The sequence below is a fragment of the Rutidosis leptorrhynchoides genome, chromosome 11 (genome assembly GCF_046630445.1).
Source record: "Rutidosis leptorrhynchoides isolate AG116_Rl617_1_P2 chromosome 11, CSIRO_AGI_Rlap_v1, whole genome shotgun sequence".
NCBI classification, from domain to species: domain Eukaryota; kingdom Viridiplantae; phylum Streptophyta; class Magnoliopsida; order Asterales; family Asteraceae; genus Rutidosis; species Rutidosis leptorrhynchoides.
The window spans coordinates 242,265,829-242,287,580 of NC_092343.1; the positions used below are offsets into that span (position 1 = coordinate 242,265,829).

Sequence of the window (21,752 nt, forward strand, 5' to 3'; positions counted from 1 at the left end):
AACTGAAATGTCCCGTTCTTATTGATTAAAAACGTTCCATATTAATTGATTTCGTTGCGAGGTTTTGACCTCTATATGACATTTTTCAAAGACTGCATTCATTTTAAAACAAACCATAACCTTTATTTCATCAATAAAGGTTTAAAAAGCTTTACGTAGATTATCAAATAATGATAATCTAAAATATCCTGTTTACACACGACTATTACATAATGGTTTACAATACAAATATGTTACAACGAAATAAGTTTCTTGAATGCAGTTTTTACACAATATCATACAAGCATGGACTCCAAATCTTGTCCTTATTTAAGTATGCGACAGCGGAAGCTCTTAATAATCACCTGAGAATAAACATGCTTAAAACGTCAACAAAAATGTTAGTGAGTTATAGGTTTAACCTATATATATCAAATCGTAACAATAGACCACAAGATTTCATATTTCAATATACATCCCATACATAGAGATAAAAATCATTCATATGGTGAACACCTGGTAACCGACATTAAAAAAATGCATATATAAGAATATCCCCATCATTCCAGGACACCCTTCGGATATGATATAAATTTCGAAGTACTAAAGCATCCGGTACTTTGGATGGGGTTTGTTAGGCCCAATAGATCTATCTTTAGGATTCGCGTCAATTAGGGTGTCTGTTCCCTAATTCTTAGATTACCAGACTTAATAAAAAGGGGCATATTCGATTTCGATAATTCAACCATAGAATGCAGTTTCACGTACTTGTGTCTATTTTGTAAATCATTTATAAAACCTGCATGTATTCTCATCCCAAAAATATTAGATTTTAAAAGTGGGACTATAACTCACTTTCACAGATTTTTAATTCGTCGAGAAGTAAGACTTAGCCACTGGTCGATTCAAGAACCTATAACAAATATGTACATATATATCAAAGTATGTCCAAAAAATATTTACAACACTTTTAATACATTTTGATGTTTTAACTTTATTAAGTCAGCTGTCCTCGTTAGTAACCTACAACTAGTTGTCCACAGTTAGATGTACAGAAATAAATCGATATATATTATCTTGAATCAATCCACGACCCAGTGTATACACGTATCAGGCTAGATCACAACTCAAAGTATATATATTTTTGGAACAACCTCAACCGTGTATAGCTAACTCCAACATTACTGTATATAGAGTGTCTATGGTTGTTCCAAATAATATATATACATGGGTCGATATGATATGTCAAAACATTTGCATACGTGTCTATGGTATCCCAATATTACATAATATGTTAGAATACATGTATAATACAATATAAGTTATCTAGGATATGATTTGTATAGAATTGTTAATATTTCCCGTAGCTACAAAAATAAAAAAATATCCAATCTTGTTTTGCCCATTACTTCTTCATTTTAAATCCGTTTTGAGTGAATCAAATTGCTATGGTTTCATATTGAACTCTACCTTATGAATCTAAACAGAAAAAGTATAGGTTTATTGTCAGATATATAAGTTACAAGTCATTTTTGTAAGCGGTAGTCATTTCAGTCGAAAAAATGACGTCTTGATGACCATTTTGAAAAACATACTTCCACTTTGAGTTTAACCATGATTTTTGGATATAGTTTCATGTTCATAAGAAAAATCATTTTTCCAGAAGAACAACTTTTAAATCAAAGTTTATCATAGTTTTTAATTATCAAACCCAAAACAGTCCGCGGTGTTACTACGACGGCGTATGTCCAGTTTTACGGTATTTTTTTCGTGTTTTCAGGTTTTAAATCATTAAGTTAGCATATCATATAGATACAGAACATGTGTTTAGTTGATTTTAAAAGTCAAGTTAGAAGGATTAACTTTTATTTGCGAACAAGTTTAGAATTAACTAAACTATGTTCTAGTGATTTCAAGTTTAAACCTTCGAATAAGATAGCTTTATATGTATGAATCGAAAGATGTTATGAACATCATTACTACCTCAAGTTTTGTAGATAAACCTACTAAAAAGAGACAAATGGATCTAGCTTCGAAGGATCTTGGATGGCTTGAAAGTTCTTGAAGTAGAATCATGACACGAAAACAAGTTCAAGTAAGATTTCCACTCGAAATAAGATTGTTATAGTTATATAAATTGAATCAAAGTTTGAATATGAGTATTACCTTATATTAGAAAGATATCTTACTGTAAATAAGAAAGATTTCTTGAGGTTGGATGATCACTCTACAAGATTGGAAGTAAGCTAGCAAACTTGGAAGTATTCTTGATTTTATGAAACTAGAACTTGTAGAATTTATGAAGAACACTTAGAACTTGAAGATAGGACTTGAGAGAGATCAATTAGATGAAGAAAATTGAAGAATGAAAGTGTTTGTAGGTGTTTTTGGTCGTTGGTGTATGGATTAGATATAAAGGATATGTAATTTTGTTTTCATGTAAATAAGTCATGAATGATTACTCATATTTTTGTAATTTTATGAGATATTTCATGCTAGTTGCCAAATGATGGTTCCCACATGTGTTAGGTGACTCACATGGGCTGCTAAGAGGTGATCATTGGAGTGTATATACCAATAATACATACATCTAAAAGCTGTGTATTGTACGAGTACGAATACGGGTGCATACGAGTAGAATTGTTGATGAAACTGAACGAGGATGTAATTGTAAGCATTTTTGTTAAGTAGAAGTATTTTGATAAGTGTCTTGAAGTCTTTCAAAAGTGTATGAATACATATTAAAACACTACATGTATATACATTTTAACTGAGTCGTTAAGTCATCGTTAGTCGTTACATGTAAGTGTTGTTTTGAAACCTTTAGGTTAACGATCTTGTTAAATGTTGTTAACCCAATATTTATAATATCAAATGAGATTTTAAATTATTATATTATCATGATATTATGATGTACGAATATCTCTTAATATGATATATATATATATATATATATATATATATATATATATATATATATATATATATATATATACATTAAATGTCGTTACAACGATAATCGTTACATATATGTCTCGTTTCAAAATCATTAAGTTAGTAGTCTTGTTTTTACAAATGAAGTTCATTGTTAATATACTTAATGATATGTTTACTTATCATAATATCATGTTAACTATATATATAACCATATATATGTCATCATATAGTTTTTATAAGTTTTAACGTTCGTGAATCACCGGTCAACTTGGGTGGTCAATTGTCTATATGAAACCTATTTCAATTAATCAAGTCTTAACAAGTTTGATTGCTTAACATGTTGGAAACACTTAATCATGTAAATAACAATTTCATCTAATATATATATATAAACATGAAAAAGTTCGGGTCACTACACCATTGGTATTTGATGATACCCTTTCGCAGCATCCAGAAAGCATTTGTAAGGATAAGCATGCAAAGACTCCACTTTGAGATCTATTTCTGGAAGCGGATAGTTGTCCTTTGGACAAGCTTTGTTTATGTCTTTAAAGTCTATGCACATCCTCCATGAACCATCGGGCTTTTTTACTAATACTGGATTTGCAACCCATGTTTGATATTTTACCTCTGCGCTTTTGCACAATTGGTTTCAGTGCAGGATTTGCATTTAATCTATGTTCCGCAACATCACGCAGAACTCCAGTCATATCTTGTTTACTCCAAGCAAATACGTCCATGTACGCAACAAGCAATTGCATAATTTTCTTTCTTTTTTCCTCATTCAACTCGGTGCCAATTTTTACTTTTTGATCAGGATATCTAAAGTTTACGACAACCATGTCATCTTCTACAATTTTGTGCGCAACAACTGCATCATGCATACGTATAGCTGCACAAATTGTCTGCATACCCATAGAATTTATTGTTGCCACACCCTTGCAAGTAGTGAATTTTATCATTCCATGTATTGTAGATGGCACCACGCCAAGCTTACGCAACACGGATCTACCCAACAACATGCTATAACGCGAAGCAGCGCGTATAACATAAAAATCTAACTGCGCTTGCCTTTTTAATTTCACATCTTCTTCATCATGCAACTCGATTTTTAATGATATTTGCCCCATAGGCCAGGCGGATTCACCCGCGAAACCAGACAAAGATATCGCGGTTGGCTTCAATTCCTCTTTAATACATTCTGGCAATTGTCGAAAACACTGCTCGTATATCAAATCTATACTACTACCAGTGTCAACATGTATTTTCATAATTGTTATTCCAGTATTTGCGATCTTACACGATATGACTAGCGGTGCGTCATACGTATCGCGGTTTTGCTCAAATAGAAAAGTAATGGGCGCGAATTGCCATTTTCAAGCATTTCTGCTGCCTTTCGCTTTTTAAACCCTTTCTTCTTGTGTATTGTGCTTACTGTTTTCATGTCTTGCACCTTTTGTATCTTTTGTGGTGAATTTTTGTTCAAAAAAGTGTTCCACACTTTGTGCACCTTCAAATTCATATTCGTCTCATTTACAACCTTTTTCGTAGCTAAAAGCTTTTATTGTTTCGTCATTTTGTTTAGCTCACAACTTTTGTTAAAGAGATTACGTTTTCCTGCAACATAATAAAGAAAATTAACATGACTAGAATTAGGAAATGAGTTTAATAGCTCGATTAAAACGAACGTGAATTTCTCATTTCAATTCGGTTCGGGTCCTACGGATGGCGCCAATTGATCAATCCTAGATTATCAAATAAAGGTTAATCAAGGATTGAGTGCAATGAGGTGGTATAATGGATGTTGATTATGGTTTTGGGACCTTATTGTCGTATTTCGTTAGGTGCTAAACGATCAACAACCATGTCCCGGTCTTCGTAAATTACCTTAACCAACAAAGATCAAGTCTCGGGCAAACTCACGAGAGAGATCAATATGGCTAGGACAATCCTTCCAGAATCAACAACCTAAAATGAGAGGCCAAGCTCCCTATTTATAGGCTTGAGATCTGTGCGGAAGTAAAATGTGCGCGCACTTAGGCATTCCGCACAAGTACTGCGAGAATCCTACGCACTCTTTAATATTCCGCGTAATCTCACCGCATTCATTAGCATTTACCGCAGTTCATCTGTTTCGCGTCTTTGTCCTTAAGTAGCTTTTCGCACTAAAAATATACATATACATATGTATGTATTTGATCAGTATTTATTACTCTCAAAAAAATTTATTTATTAAATCAAATAAACACTAATCAACCTTACTTTAAATATAAATAAAAGAAACTAGCATGTATTATAATTATCTTACCAATGGGCCCTTGGCCTAGCGGTATGAGAAAACCCTTCAATTAAGAGGTTGTGGGTTCAAGCTTCATTTGAGACAATGAGATGTAAATATTCGTGGTTTTGTGTGTAATTATAGATTTGCCTTTAAAAAAAAAATTATCTTAATAATCTTAAATTCAATAAGAATTGTTATAACACGAATTTTTGAGCGTAAGAGAGTATTTACATACAAGTATTATGTTAACACCTATTTCCTTATGAGGTAAGGCTTAGTATGTCAACAAGAGACTAGAAGTGATCTAGCTTTTAGGAGGACGGAGTGTTACCGATTGATTTTTACCCTCGGGAAATAATCCCTGCAGACCCGGTTCACAAGTGTAGAAACTTGTGGGGTGGCTTAATCAATCTGTCATCCGTAGAGCGTAAGAGTGCTAGCCGGATGAATTCTAGTGAGAGAAAGTAGAGAGAGAAAGAGAAGTGAAGTCTCAGCTCTCAAAGTTGTCAGAATATCTGAACTTGTGTAAAATGACGACCCAAGGGGTCTATTTATAGTGTTAGATCCACCAGATTGCTCAGGGACAAGTGTCAGATGATGATACGTTCTGTTACTCGCGGTCCAAAATTTATGCTGAAAGTGCCGTTCTCCGGCGAGGGCTTACACGCTAGGCGGCCTTCAGGGCTTACGCATGACGGAACAGCCTGTACAGCGGAGAACGCTGGACGGACAACTCCACAAAACTGTTGTTTCTATCCTTCCTGATGCTACTTTTATGCAACCATTATGCCATTTTATGTGTGTATACGATAGGATACACCATTAAGTCCCCCCCAGTTTAAGGACTTAAGCATTTGAAAAATGATTAATTTGTTAAACTTTTGATAACGCATGCCAACCAAAATCTTCACATTTCACCTTTTCCTTTCGCATTGGTAATCACACCACAGGCATTAAATGATAGGCGAATTTTACTGAAAACATGATGATTGCTAAAATATCGCACGCGCCTCTTAGCTGTAAAAGGACTCTTCGATGTAGTCACCTTTTTATCTTGTCCTTACACGTGTGTGGCTGAAAACAAAACCTTCAATTCACCATTAACTACAGCTGTTATATCTTCTTACTTTTAACCATCATAAACCCTAGCCGATAATTCGCGTTTACAACTTCCTTCTACAGTATTCATCTTCTTCCATTAATACCTTCTTTATTTTCTGTTTCATTAGAACATTAATGGCGGCCATAAAGGATGTTGCAGCTATTCCTAGTAGAGTAAATGAGAGATATTTAAGCGAGCTACTGCAACATTTCCCTAGATTAGCTGGTGTTGAACCAGTGATTCCTGCAATTAATGCCAGAGCCTGTTCACCGCCCCCTGGCAAAGTTTCCATTTATGGCCATTCAATCTTCAGATTTTGCTTACGTTTACCAGTTACACCCTTCTTCTTAGAAGTTTGCAGATTTTTCGGTGTTGCTGTTGGTCAATTCGAACCAGCATCAATTCGAAAGATCTTGATTTTTGAAATGTATTGTCACGCAAGGAAAATTGAGCCATCAATTCGAATATTTTGTCATCTGGTACGCATAGCACGCCATGAAAATGGTTGGTTTACATTCAATAAAGTTCATGGGTTTCTGAAACCTGCAGTTGATCATCCTGGCGATAACTGGTATGCTTCATTTATTTTCATAAATGAAGATGTAATTGATAAACAATACTCAGCTACTCGAGTATGGCGCAAATATTCGCATAACATTTCTGTTACCTTTCCAAAACTCGTCACCAAAGAAAATCTTTTGTTTAAGAAGATTAAAGCTGAACAAATTAATGATATTAAATATGGGGAACACATGCTTTCGCTGACATCCATGAGCCAAGATTGGGATATCTCTCAAGGTTATGCTTGTATTCTTGCTGGGAAAAAGAGTAAGCATTTACTTTTGCTATATATGCTTAAATAAAATGTTCTTCTGTATCTATCCATTTAATCACTGTGACGGTTTAACTTTTTGCAGAAATTACTCCGCTTACCGCTATGCGATCATCATGTTATTCACAGCTTACTTTTAGCACTGAGAAAATTATTGATGATACCCCCAAAACAGATGAAGTGAGGGAGGAGGAAGATGAAGAAGAAGAAGAAGAAGAAGAAGAAGACATAGGTATGAATCGGATTGCCTCTAGAGAACGTCGTACCTCGGGTAATGAAAATGACAACACTGAATTATGCAAAATTCCATACCCAAACCTGTACTTGTTTTCTTACATACCCAGTACTGGTGGATTTTATAATCCAAACCCTTCCTTATATTTAATGCCACCTTTGAAATGTTGTGAAGCATATTGGAATTCTTTTATAAGTAACAATTTTCCTTTATCTCCAACAACTAGTGCATCACATCAAGACACTATCTTAGTAACTCTTCCGCCTTCCGCCAAGAGGAGAAGAACTGGTCAAATTCCTTCGTCATCTGCTCAACAGGGAGGTGGCCCTAGTTCTTCTCAACAACAAATTACGCTTCCCAATCTTGACACAAACATGCTCTCTTCTCTTTTAAAAGGACCACCACATTCGTATGAAGATTTCATGACTTTTATGAATGCCATGGTGTGTCCTTCACTAGAGCAATTTTTTAGCAACTTATCTGATGCAGATGCCAAGAAAGTTAAGGCACAAAGCATTATTTTGAACATTGCTTCTGGTTTGAATGACCTTCAACGCCTATCTGATTTGCAGAACAGTGAAGTCACTACAAATAAGGAGCTATCTGCTGAAAATGAGAAAGTAACCAAGGCTGAACGAATAGCCACAGAGATGAAGAGGGAATACGAGACAATGAAGAGGCATTATGAAAATTGCAACAGTCAGAGGGCGGAATATAAGGAGCAAGTTAAAGTACTATCCTTCAGAGAAACACGGCATCTGAGCAAAGTTGATGAACTAGTGAAGGAGAAAGAAAAATTAGTTGAGGAAAATAACATATTGAAGGAACAGCTTAGAGCCAAAGAGGAGAATGAAAAATGAATGATAACTGGCATTCCTGCACTTGTAGAGCGTGTCTTTAACTGTCAGGCACTATCTCACAGAATCCGTGAGTTTGTCCGCCTTGCGAAATCTGCTGAACGGTTAAATTTTTTCAACTTTATGAAGAAAAAACTACCAGAACTTCCAAATCCTCTTCCTGAGGTAATCACATCAAAAATTAATGAAAATGCTATTTTAGAAGCTGATGAAGCCGGTGCCTCAATAGAAAATATAAAGTTTTCTGATCTTGAAAATCTGTGTAAAAGGCCAGATGTAACAATAGATGATGTATTGAATTACACTCCACAGAATGAATAAAACATTATGTTTTTATACATCTGCTTTTACATAACGCTTAATATTGCATTTAGTTATGTATATTAGAAAGATATGATGTAACTTAGTAAGATTATTGTACTGAACAATGTTCAAGATACTGAGATTGTACGTTACAATCATTATAGTTATGAATATTAAAAACATATTCTCCGCCATACGCCTTCCGTCATGAAATTCATGAGGAAAAGTTATGAATTATTTTCGCCTTCAGATATTTTGCTGGACACTATGATCCGTTTTCTGTTTTGTTTTGTATTTTGTGTATATGTGTCATGACATTTTTTGTAGATTCGTTTCATCGCTTCGATGTTTTAGTGAGTTCTACATGTCTCACTATCGATACAACCATTTTGAGTATGATTGTACTTCTACCACCGAAAGGCTCTCTTTCTTTCTGCGGGTAGGGATGACACACAGCTATGTGACACCTGGGCTAAAAAATCCTTGGCCGGATAAAATTTGAAAAATATTGCCATAAGAATAATTGCTATTATTCATATTTTTTAAAGAAATTTTTTCATTTATGACTATATCTCATGCATTTGACAGTTGATCAAGCGGTCCATGCATATAGTGCTACGCATAAAATTTCTTTAAATTCATTGCATTCTAAGCACTTTCATATTGCTCGCCGGAAGGCGCATCAAGCATGTAGGATCCGTTCTGATTTACTTTCGTGACCTTATAAGGTCCTTCCCATTTTGGGGCTAGCTTTCCAAATTTGATTTGCCTGCTTGCTTCATTATCACGTAGTACTAAATCACCTACTTCAAATTGCACATGCTGCACTTTCTTGTTATAATATTTTGCCATTTTATGTTTGTGATCCGCTTGCCGGATGGCGGCCATCAACCTTCTTTCCTCCAATAAATTGAGATTCTCTCTTAACGCCTCAGAATTAACCTCAATATCAAATGCCATAATGCGTTGCGTTGGCACACATATCTCAGCCGGTATCACTGCCTCTGTTCCATACACCAGACTGAAAGGTGTTTCCCCCGTGCTCCGCTTTGGCGTCGTCCGGTGTGCCCACAATACATTTGGCAATTCATCCACCCATCCAGTTTGACTTAGACCTAATCGTGCCTTAATGCCAGCAACAATTTCCTTGTTGGTAACCTCCACTTGTCCGTTCGCTTGAGGATGAGCAACAAATGTAAAATTTTGTTTGATGCCCAGCTCTTCACACCAACTCCGAAATGGATTTTCTGCAAATTGCTTGCCGTTATCGCTAACTATTTCATTTGGCACCCCATAACGGCATATAATATCATGCCAAACAAATTTCTTGACATTTTCTCCTGTGATTTTTGCTAAACCTTTGCTTCAACCCATTTCGTGAAAAAATCGATTGCTACCACCAAGAACTTAGCATTACCAGTGCTCCTATTGAATGGCCCCACAATGTCAATAGCCCATTTACAGAACGGCCAAGTGGATGATACCGGTATCAAGTCATACTTTGGAAGACGCTGAATTGTTCCATGCATCTGACAATTCTCACATGTTTTGATGATTTCTGCAACATCCCGATAAAGTGAAGGCCAAAAATACCCTTGTCGCATGATCCGTGACGCCACAGTACGGAAACCGGAATGTTGCGAACAGACTCCTTCATGCATTTCTTTGACCACCTTTAACGCTTCATCATCGGTTAGACACCTTAACAACGGACCATTGTATGATTTTTGATAAAGGACGCCACTAACTATTTCATACATTGGTGCAGTCACTCTTATTCTTCTTGCTTCCGCCTTATCAACAGGTAACCATTCGTCATGTAAATATCTCAAATACGGAGTCATCTAAGTTTCCTTAGCTTCTTCAACTATTGCAATAATTGGTTTTCCATGTATTGATTTCTCCTTAAGTTCTTCAACCAACACTCGTTTGTGCAAATGATCAAATGTTAACGTGGCTAACTTGCTCAAAACATCAGCTTTTTTGTTCTTATTTCGAGGGATTTGCACGACTTCAAGGTTATCAAATTTCTTTGAAATTGCTTCCACCAACTTTACATATTGCCTCATGGATGCATCCCTTGCATCGAATGTTCCATTAACCAGTTGGGCAACAATTTGAGAATCAACATACGCTCGTAAATTTGTTATGCCCATTTCTACCGCTATGCGAAGGCCAAAGAGTAATGCCTCATATTCTGCTTCATTGTTTGAAGCATAAAAATAGAATTTCAGTGCATAAGTATATTCTTCACCGTCTGGACTTGTTAAAACTAGCCCTGCACCTGTTCCCTCTTCACTGGATGCCCCATCAGTGTGTAACTCCCACTCATGCTGTGATGGTGCCATTTTGTTGTCATACTCTACTTTTTCATTTGTCTCCAAGAGGAAATCTGCCAAAATTTGCCCTTTAACTGCATTTCGAGGAGCAAAATTGATTTCATACTCCCCCAACTCGATGGCCCATTTCGCTAAACGGCCAGATGATTCTGGGCGCCGGAGTATTTGCTTCAATGGTTGATCTGTCAATACTAAAATGGGATGACCTTGAAAATATCTTCGTAGACGTCGTGCAGTATGCACAAGGGCATAAACCATTCGGTGAAGTGGTGGATAATTTGTTTCACTAAGCTGCAACACCTTGCTAACAAAATATATGGGCATTTGCACGCCACTCCGTTCTGCGATTAGAACAGAACTTATTGCTTCCTTTGAGACAGCTAAGTATAAAATTAGGGTTTCCCCCTCTTTTGGTGCTGTTAACGTAGGTAATGTTTTTAACAACTGCTTAATCTCTTGGAATGAATTTTCGGCTTCCGCCGTCCACATAAAATCTTTTTTATTCAAACAGCCCTTTAACACCTTCATGAATGGAAGTGACTTTTCAGCTGCTCTGGACAAGAATCTTGTTAATGCTGCTAGACATCCATGTAACCGTTGAACATCCTTCTTGCTAGTTGGTGACTTCATATCTTCAATTGCTTGAATTTTCTTAGGATTAGCTTTAATTCCACGTTCTGTGACAATATGACCTAAGAATTTTCCCTCTTCCACACCAAACGTGCACTTCTTGGGATTTAATTTCATGTTAATTTTTCGCAGAGATGCAAAAGTTTCCTGTATATCTCGTAACATCTTTTCTTCAGTATGACTTTTGATGACAATGTCATCAACGTAAGCTTCTAAGTTTCGCCCAATTTGATCCTTAAACGCCATATCAATAAGTCGTTGATATGTTGCTCCTGCATTCTTCAAACCAAAAGGCATTTTCATATAACAGAATATGCCTTCCATCGTGTGAAAAGCTGTTTTGTCTTCATCCTTTAAAGCCATCGGGATTTGATGATATCCCTTAGCTGCATCTAGAAAACATTTGAATCGATATCCTGCTAATGATTCAACCTTCCAATCAATTTTAGGTAAAGGATAATTATCCTTTGGACATGCTTTATTGATATCCGTGAAATCCACACACATCCGCCATGAATTATCCGGTTTCCTAACCATGACCGGATTGGCTACCCATGTCTGATATTTAACGTATCGCAAGATCCCAGCATCTACCAAACTTCGTACCTCATCACGAAGGAACTTGCTTCTTTCTGGCGCCATGCCACGCTTTTTCTGACAAACAGGATGTACATTGGGGTTCACATTTAGCCTATGCTCTGCAATTTCCCTTGAACACCGGTCATATCAGACGGCTGCCTTGCAAAAACGTCTAAATTTGTTGTCAAAATATTGTATAATTTTTCTCTACATTCAGTGGACAACGTATGCGCAATTATGATTTTCTGATCTGGAAATTTAAGATTTGGTGAAATTGACCCATCATTGTGTATGATTGGCTTAATTACTGCCTTTGTTACTTGGGCACACTCAATTGACTTCTGCCGTTCTGCATATAACGTTGCCACTCCGCCTGGTGTTGGAAACTTCATCATACCATGTACAGTTGACGTTACAGCTCCAAACGTCATTAAAGCAGTTCTTCCCAAAATTATGTTGTACTGTGAATTTGCTTTAACTACCAAGAACTCAATGTTGGCTGCACGTCTTAGGGGTGGCTTGCCCAAGGTTACTTCAAGCAAAATACTTCCCTCAGACCACGATGGCTCACTTGTAAAACTTGCCAACGGCACATATGTTTCCTTCATTCCTTCTTGCACATCTTTGGGTAGCTGTATGAAACAATGTTCATACATAATGTCTGCTCCAGCTCCTGTGTCAGTGTAAATGTTGCGTATTTGTAACAACCCAAACCATCCAACGACAAAACCACGTGAAAACAGCAAAATAAAAAAAAATTTCCCTGAACAGCATGTTGCGCGGCGCGCCATATAGGCCGCGCGGCGCGCCAAAGTGGACTGTCTAAAAAGTTCTTAATTGCGAAAATGTTTGACTAGTTCCCGACATATTTAGGCGTAACGCTTTTAACCCCATGTTCCATATATAAAAACTAGCACGTTCTATTAATAAAATTATGTTTACGAAGCGGTGCCCACATCGACCCAAATTACCCTTTAAGTATCAAAATACAATTTTCGACCATAAGACTTTTAATACAAAATAAAGCCGAGCATGGCGATTGGGGACACGCTACCCAATCCTAATAAATCCAAAAGCAAGCCTTCTACGCAAACTATGCAAGTCCTCTAATCCTCGCGCTTACCCGAGCCACCATCCGCATGCAATCTATAAAAAGAGTCAACAACGAGAGGGTAAGCTAACGCTTAGTGAATGATAATATACTACATACATATATATGTATAAAATGGACACGCCACAAAATAACAAATACCGCATACCGAGGCATCCATATAAGGCACTACACTAAGCATACCGTACGATCTCTAAGCAACGAGCTAAAGATACAACAACAATATAAGTTCACCAACGACGATGTGAACAACGCCAAATAGCTACACCCGGAGGGTTAGCTACAACACAACAATACATTAATATGTAACAATATAAATATAACAACGCGTAACACTCCCAAGGTTAACCATAACGCTATGGTGCTACCGGCTCGTGGTTCACACCATACGCAATTGAGTCATACTCTTTTATAGTGCTACCTGCTCGTGGTTCACACTCGATGCTACCGGCTCGTGGTTCACATCAATTATTTTATAGTGCTACCGGCTCGTGGTTCACACTCGATGCTACCGGCTCGTGGTTCACATCTTAGTTTATAGTGCTACCGGCTCGTGGTTCACACTCGATGCTACCGTAACATCCACAAACAAATACGCCATAAACATGAACGCATAATTATTCCACTCACAATATTAACCCTTCGCCATTGGGGTTATATAATCCACATCACCCGCCCATGTGATAACGTACACACAAAGTGTGCACCTCGTCAAAGGTGGTCAACCAAAATGTACAACCGTGCCAATTGGACCTATACACAAGTCCATCAATCCACCTATATGTGAAGTGAGTTCTATGACCGAGAACTACTTCACCCAACCCGCACCCATCCTACACATACATATGCACATAGGATATTAACACTCACCTTGAAGTCTTGAAGAAAGCTTCCAAGTAAACCGCAACTCGCCAATGAAAAATACCTATTCCATTATCACAATTACAACAATACACTTAGAGTGGATTTACAAATCAACCCAATTCGTCACTTAGTGTAATTTCGACCCAAATGCACTTCCAAGCACAAACCGTGCCCAAAACTAACCAATAATCACTAACACAAGTGAGAATGGTCCTAATACGCCAATTGAACCCGAACTCAAGTGTTAAATACGTGTCATACCCATTTTGACACTTAAACCCTAATTTTGACCCATAAGGTCAAAATCTCACCATTTACAAGTTTTGACACCAAAACACATTTAACTTGGTTTTATACTTCAACTTAATCCATTTCAAGTTTATAAACCTCATTAAATCGCCAAATGGGTCATAATCACCACCAAACCCTAATTTAACCCAAAGTCACAATTAGTCAACCAAATAACCTTAAATGGGTTTCAATACTTCCATAATCACTAACTTAAGTGATTAAACTCAATTTCAAGTCCTAAACATGGCCAATTAGTTCACCAACCCAAAATCCACCAACAATTAACAATAAACCCAATTACTAGCATCACTAAACCCATTTCATCATCTAAAAGGGTTTTTCATCAAACTAACTCAAACCCTAACTTGAATATCAAATCAAATAGATGAAATTCGGAGTTTGAGCTTACCAATACCACCACAACGTAGCTAGGGACGAAAGGAACAACTTTAGAACTCGAGCTTTTGATCCATTCGGCCTCCTTCTTCACCAAAACCCTAAATCTCTCTCTAGAACTCTTACTCTCTCAATAGATAAGGTTGAGAGTGTTTGATGAGTGAAAATGTGATCCAAACTGATCAAAGGATCAGTTTTGATGACCCCAAACCGACCCCAAGTGAAAAGACCAAAGTACCCTTCATTTAGACCTTTTAAAAAGGCTGAAAATTGCATCAGACGGGTTCGGCGCGCCGCGCCGAAAGGTGGAGCGCCGCTCCAACCTACAGGTCAGTTTTCAGAAACTTGTTTTGGCCATAACTTTTTGACCGTAGCTCCGTTTTCGATGAATCAAATATCGTTGGAAACGTGATAAGATTTCCTTTCCAATGTTAAGGCTTTGGAACATCAACACAAAATTTATTTGGGGTTGAAAGGATACGTACACACCTTGTCACTTCAGACAACGTCCAGTTTCCTTAAGCGTCCGAGCAAGCAACACGTAAACTTCGTACACGCATCGTACACCATAAATACATTATGTACAATAAATATTTGGGTCTTACAACTCTCCCCCACTTAAACTCGATCACGTCCTCGTGATCTTCTCCACTTAACCAATCCGGACCTACTCAACGATCCTCACTCAAGTCCCAATACGAACTTTCCTAGACAATTCTTCCCAATGTATCTCTTTTAACAACTAAAATCGTCAACCGTGATTTATCAAAACCACAATCCGAGCACTAAAACCTGCTCAATTTCCCATATCGGGAAAAACTCAACTAATCTCGTACCGAGATATCAATCCCTTAGCGTACTATTACCGAGTACAATGCTAGAAGCAACCAAGTCTCAACCTAGGGTCAACAACCCGAAATGATGAAGACTGAACCAAACTAATCCTTACGGATACCATCAATCAATAAACATCCATTGTAGTGCGCAATACGACCAATACGCAACTATCGTAACATCATAATCCAACGGTTAGAAACCGGTAGCGCCCAAGCGACTATGGCGACGCTAATCCCATGGTGTACAAAATCGACGATCGTCACACCCGTAACAACACGTGAGCGAAACACGGCTATCGCATCACTAATCACACAACACACGAAGGCTGGCCGAAAACACACGCGCCTTAGTGAATCCGAACTACACGCGACTCACTACCTTCACCACAACAACAATCGGGAATGGCCGAACTACACGCGCCATAGTGAATCCGAACTACACGAGAGTCACTATCCCGGAGGAATGACCGAACTACACGAGTCATTTGTGAATCCGAACTACACGAGATTCACTCCTCAATACAATGACCGAAACCATACGAGTCATTCGTGAATCCGAACTACACGAGATTCACTTCCACAACATCGAGGTTGGCCGAACTACACGAGCCTTAGTAATCCGAAACCACACGAGATTACTACCTCAATAAGATGACCGAACTACATGAGTCACCATGAATCCGAACTACACGAGATTCATTTAGTTAAGATGACCGAAACCACACGCGTCATCGTGAATCCGAAACCACACGCGATTCACAATCTCAACATAGGAATGGTACTCGCATTTCCCACCGGTACTCGCATTTCCCGATAGTGTTCACCATACCGACATAACACTACTCCCTTGATGAAGTCAGCGGACCTCAAAGGTCATACTCCACCAATCTCAACACCGGATGAAGTCAGCGGACCCGAAGATCATGCTTCACCGATATAACACCACGCTCATGATGAAGTCAGCGGACCCCGAAAGTCATGCTCCACCAATCACGTATTCCCATGATGAAGTCAGCGGACCCGAAAGATCATGCTTCATCAAACAACCATACCATAATCGAGCAAGAACCACCTATACCAAACATAGGTACCAAACAATAATTCTCCACAAGAGAACCCGACACACACCTCCCTTAACCGGAGGATTTCACCTTGCTCGCCAAACACGTCCATTATCTCTCAACGAGATTTACCACGTTACCACCTCGGTGATGATTCAAATCCAAACCATAAGTACAATTTATCCGAAATTGTACTCTACCACAAATTGACCCAACCAGGTCTCGACAATATTTTACGGATCTACCAATAGCATCATCCGAAATCTCACACTAAAACTTCCTCGTGCGGGAGTGTAACTCCCCCACTTAGAACCACGTTCCATATCCACAACTCGTACAACCGCACAATGCTACCACATGTAGACTTTACCAACAATTGGGCTCACACGACCCATTACCACATCTTGCTCCAACCTTGAGCACACGAAGGATTTTAACCAACCCTTAAACACTTTGTACAAAAAGTGTACCGCAACACAATCGGAGTCGAACACCACGCTAGTTGGTATAAAAGAGGCACCTAATGTCGCGTCATAAAGACTCCATTACCAACACACATCGAGATTTAAAACACTCGATCTCAAGGGTTGCAACCAACCGACGAACCTCATGATTCGTCACTTCAACATCAAATCGAACACGCGCTTAACAACCAAACACCAAAACCATTTCCGTGGCTTGGTAGAAACGTTTCCCAAATACTAAGGAATGCTTGGTTGCACCAAGTCTTACGCCCTTCGCCCGTCAATCAATCATCAACATAGGGTACTTCCATTAGGAACGTCACCCATAGCATAACATGCACAACAAAGGCACGCAACTCAAACTCAAACGGCATTTAATAAATAATCAAAAGACATATTTATCAAAATTAAACGTACCTTAACGTCTCCTGGCCGCACTAGAATCCGACATACCCGTTCGCGTACCACCCGTGCTCACACTCGGACCCTTAGCCCTCTTACTCGGAGCACCATAAGAAACGACCCTTCGCTCACTTGAAGGTTCACCCTTTTTCGATCGTGAATACGACTCGAAACCTCTAGCCAAGTCAAATAATTCCGAAAACGATTTCGCTTGACCCCGGCTAATTTTACTTTTCAAGTCATCATTCAAGGTCTGATAGAAATCCCCCATCAACAAACGATCATTCCCCAAATACTTCGGACAAAAAGAGCCTTCGCCATAAAGGTCGTCTTGAGAGTACTCAAATCCATAGATCCTTGTCGCAAATTTCGCAACTCATTACGCAATTCCCACAAATCGGCCGAAGTCCGGAACTCCTCGAAGAATTCCTCCTTAAAGTCGTCCCACGATAAAGCCATAAACGTCTCACCACCGACAAGATCAATCTTACCATCCAACCAATCCCTTGCCCTACCCCGCAACAAACTCGTAGCGAGTCTCGTCTTTCTCTCGGGAGGGCAATCAATAGTACGGAAACACCCTTCGACGTCCGAAATCCAAGTTGTGCTTACCAGAGAATCCGGTTTTCCGTCATACATCGGGGGTTTAGTCCTCATGAAGCTCTTAAGATAACGCTCCATTTCACTACTACCTTGAAGTTCAGAATACTTCCTATCCATTCTTTCTTCCAACGCACCCATTTGCTCCGCAACGGTGGCCGCAACTCTAGTATTAAACTCCGCGTCATTCGCCTCGGTCTCGTTTCGCGTCGTCATTCTTAAGAATGCAAAACGATTAGTCCACGAACGTGTAAAACCGTACGCACGACACAGCCCCATCTTGCTAAACACTCATCGTACATCACTTGTTAGACACGATTTGCACCCGTAATAAGGTTTGCAAGTTCTTATTACGCACACATGCCGCATCGACTCGTTAGTACAACGACCGTCTCGCTCGATGATATACACAAACACAACCAAAATTCTACGCGGTACAAACACACGCGAGAATTATTATCACAACACGACAACATATTAATAATATCCGCATTACTAATATAAACGTTAGTCAACCTATAGCCAAGGTACTAACCAAACCCATTCCGACCCGTAATCCTACAAGTCCCGCAACAATTTAAGCACACACAAGTCTAAGTCTAGGCACCTATCTCAAGTCACCTAAATCCCTTAGACCATGCTCTGATACCACTTGTAACAACCCAAACCATCCAACGACAAAACCACGTGAAAACAGCAAAATAAAAAAAAAAAATTCCCTGAACAGCATGTTGCGCGGCGCGCCATATAGGCCGCGCGGCGCGCCAAAGTGGACTGTCCAAAAAGTTCTTAATTGCGAAAATGTTTGACTAGTTCCCGACATATTTAGGCGTAACGCTTTTAACCCCATGTTCCATATATAAAAACTAGCACGTTCTATTAATAAAATTATGTTTACGAAGCAGGGCCCACATCGACCCAAATTACCCTTTAAGTATCAAAATACAATTTTCGACCATAAGACTTTTAATACAAAATAAAGCCGAGCATGGCGATTGGGGATACGCTACCCAATCCTAATAAATCCAAAAGCAAGCCTTCTACGCAAACTATGCAAGTCCTCTAATCCTCGCGCTTACCCGAGCCACCATCCGCATGCAATCTATAAAAAGAGTCAACAACGAGAGGGTAAGCTAACGCTTAGTGAATGATAATATACTACATACATATATATGTATAAAATGGACACGCCACAAAATAACAAATACCGCATACCGAGGCATCCATATAAGGCACTACACTAAGCATACCGTACGATCTCTAAGCAACGAGCTAAAGATACAACAACAATATAAGTTCACCAACGACGATGTGAACAACGCCAAATAGCTACACCCGGAGGGTTAGCTACAACACAACAATACATTAATATGTAACAATATAAATATAACAACGCGTAACACTCCCAAGGTTAACCATAACGCTATGGTGCTACCGGCTCGTGGTTCACACCATACGCAATTGAGTCATACTCTTTTATAGTGCTACCGGCTCGTGGTTCACACTCGATGCTACCGGCTCGTGGTTCACATCAATTATTTTATAGTGCTACCGGCTCGTGGTTCACACTCGATGCTACCGGCTCGTGGTTCACATCTTAGTTTATAGTGCTACCGGCTCGTGGTTCACACTCGATGCTACCGTAACATCCACAAACAAATACGCCATAAACATGAACGCATAATTATTCCACTCACAATATTAACCCTTCGCCATTGGGGTTATATAATCCACATCACCCGCCCATGTGATAACGTACACACAAAGTGTGCACCTCGTCAAAGGTGGTCAACCAAAATGCACAACCGTGCCAATTGGACCTATACACAAGTCCATCAATCCACCTATATGTGAAGTGAGTTCTATGACCGAGAACTACTTCACCCAACCCGCACCCATCCTACACATACATATGCACATAGGATATTAACACTCACCTTGAAGTCTTGAAGAAAGCTTCCAAGTAAACCGCAACTCGCCAATGGAAAATACCTATTCCATTATCACAATTACAACAATACACTTAGAGTGGATTTACAAATCAACCCAATTCGTCACTTAGTGTAATTTCGACCCAAATGCACTTCCAAGCACAAACCGTGCCCAAAACTAACCAATAATCACTAACACAAGTGAGAATGGTCCTAATACGCCAATTAAACCCGAACTCAAGTGTTAAACACGTGTCATACCCATTTTGACACTTAAACCCTAATTTTGACCCATAAGGTCAAAATCTCACCATTTACAAGTTTTGACACCAAAACACATTTAACTTGGTTTTATACTTCAACTTAATCCATTTCAAGTTTATAAACCTCATTAAATCGCCAAATGGGTCATAATCACCACCAAACCCTAATTTAACCCAAAGTCACAATTAGTCAACCAAATAACCTTAAATGGGTTTCAATACTTCCATAATCACTAACTTAAGTGATTAAACTCAATTTCAAGTCCTAAACATGGCCAATTAGTTCACCAACCCAAAATCCACCAACAATTAACAATAAACCCAATTACTAGCATCACTAAACCCATTTCATCATCTAAAAGGGTTTTTCATCAAACTAACTCAAACCCTAACTTGAATATCAAATCAAATAGATGAAATTCGGAGTTTGAGCTTACCAATACCACCACAACGTAGCTAGGGACGAAAGGAACAACTTTAGAACTCGAGCTTTTGATCAATTCGGCCTCCTTCTTCACCAAAACCCTAAATCTCTCTCTAGAACTCTTACTCTCTCAATAGATAAGGTTGGGAGTGTTTGATGAGTGAAAATGTGATCCAAACTGATCAAAGGATCAGTTTTGATGACCCCAAACCGACCCCAAGTGAAAAGACCAAAGTACCCTTCATTTAGACCTTTTAAAAAGGCTGAAAATTGCATCAGACGGGTTCGGCGCGCCGCGCCGAAAGGTGGAGCGCCGCTCCAACCTACAGGTTAGTTTTCAGAAACTTGTTTTGGCCATAACTTTTTGACCGTAGCTCCGTTTTTGATGAATCAAATATCGTTGGAAACGTGATAAGATTTCCTTTCCAATGGTAAGGCTTTGGAACATCAACACAAACTTTATTTGGGGTTGAAAGGATACGTACACACCTTGTCACTTCAGACAACGTCCAGTTTCCTTCGGCGTCCGAGCAAGCAACACGTAAACTTCGTACACGCATCGTACACCATAAATACATTATGTACAATAAATATTTGGGTCTTACAGTATTAAGCAATTTGCAACTCGCGCTTCTATAACCACTGGACCATCAGATGGGTTTGTGTTACACATAGAAGGAAATGATATTAATTGTTCTTCCCAACCTTCTAATACTTCTGCCTTCCTTCGTTGTCCAGCTTTCCATGGATGTATCATGCCCACTTCTATGGGTATGAATTCATTATCCTCACCGTTTTTATCAGTATTGGTGAGATGATTCGTCTTAATAATGGATGGCGCCATTGTTAACACCTATTTCCTTATGAGGTAAGACTTAGTATGTCAACAAGAGACTAGAAGTGATCTAGCTTTTAGGAGGGCGGAGTGTTGCCGATTGATTTTTACCCTCAAGAAATAATCCCTGCAGACCCGGTTCACAAGTGTAGAAACTTGTGGGGTGGCTTAATCAATCTGTCGTCCGTAGAGCGTAAGAG

General features: G+C 38.8%; 2 protein-coding genes across 2 annotated transcripts in view; one reads left to right on the forward strand and one right to left on the reverse strand.

The window, feature by feature from the left end:
• Positions 1–3,464: 3,464 nt before the first annotated feature.
• Positions 3,465–4,187, reverse strand: LOC139875491 (uncharacterized). The gene has a single exon (XM_071862828.1). The coding sequence runs from the start codon at positions 4,185–4,187 to the stop codon at positions 3,465–3,467; it is 723 nt and encodes a 240-aa protein (XP_071718929.1).
• A 2,246-nt stretch (positions 4,188–6,433) lies between these two features.
• Positions 6,434–21,752, forward strand: part of LOC139875493 (uncharacterized) — an 82,390-nt gene continuing 67,071 nt past the window's right edge. Inside the window, exons 1-2 of the mRNA XM_071862829.1 lie at positions 6,434–7,127; positions 7,217–7,363. Coding sequence (XP_071718930.1) covers positions 6,434–7,127; positions 7,217–7,363 — 841 coding nt within the window. The remainder of the gene's footprint in view (positions 7,128–7,216; positions 7,364–21,752) is intronic.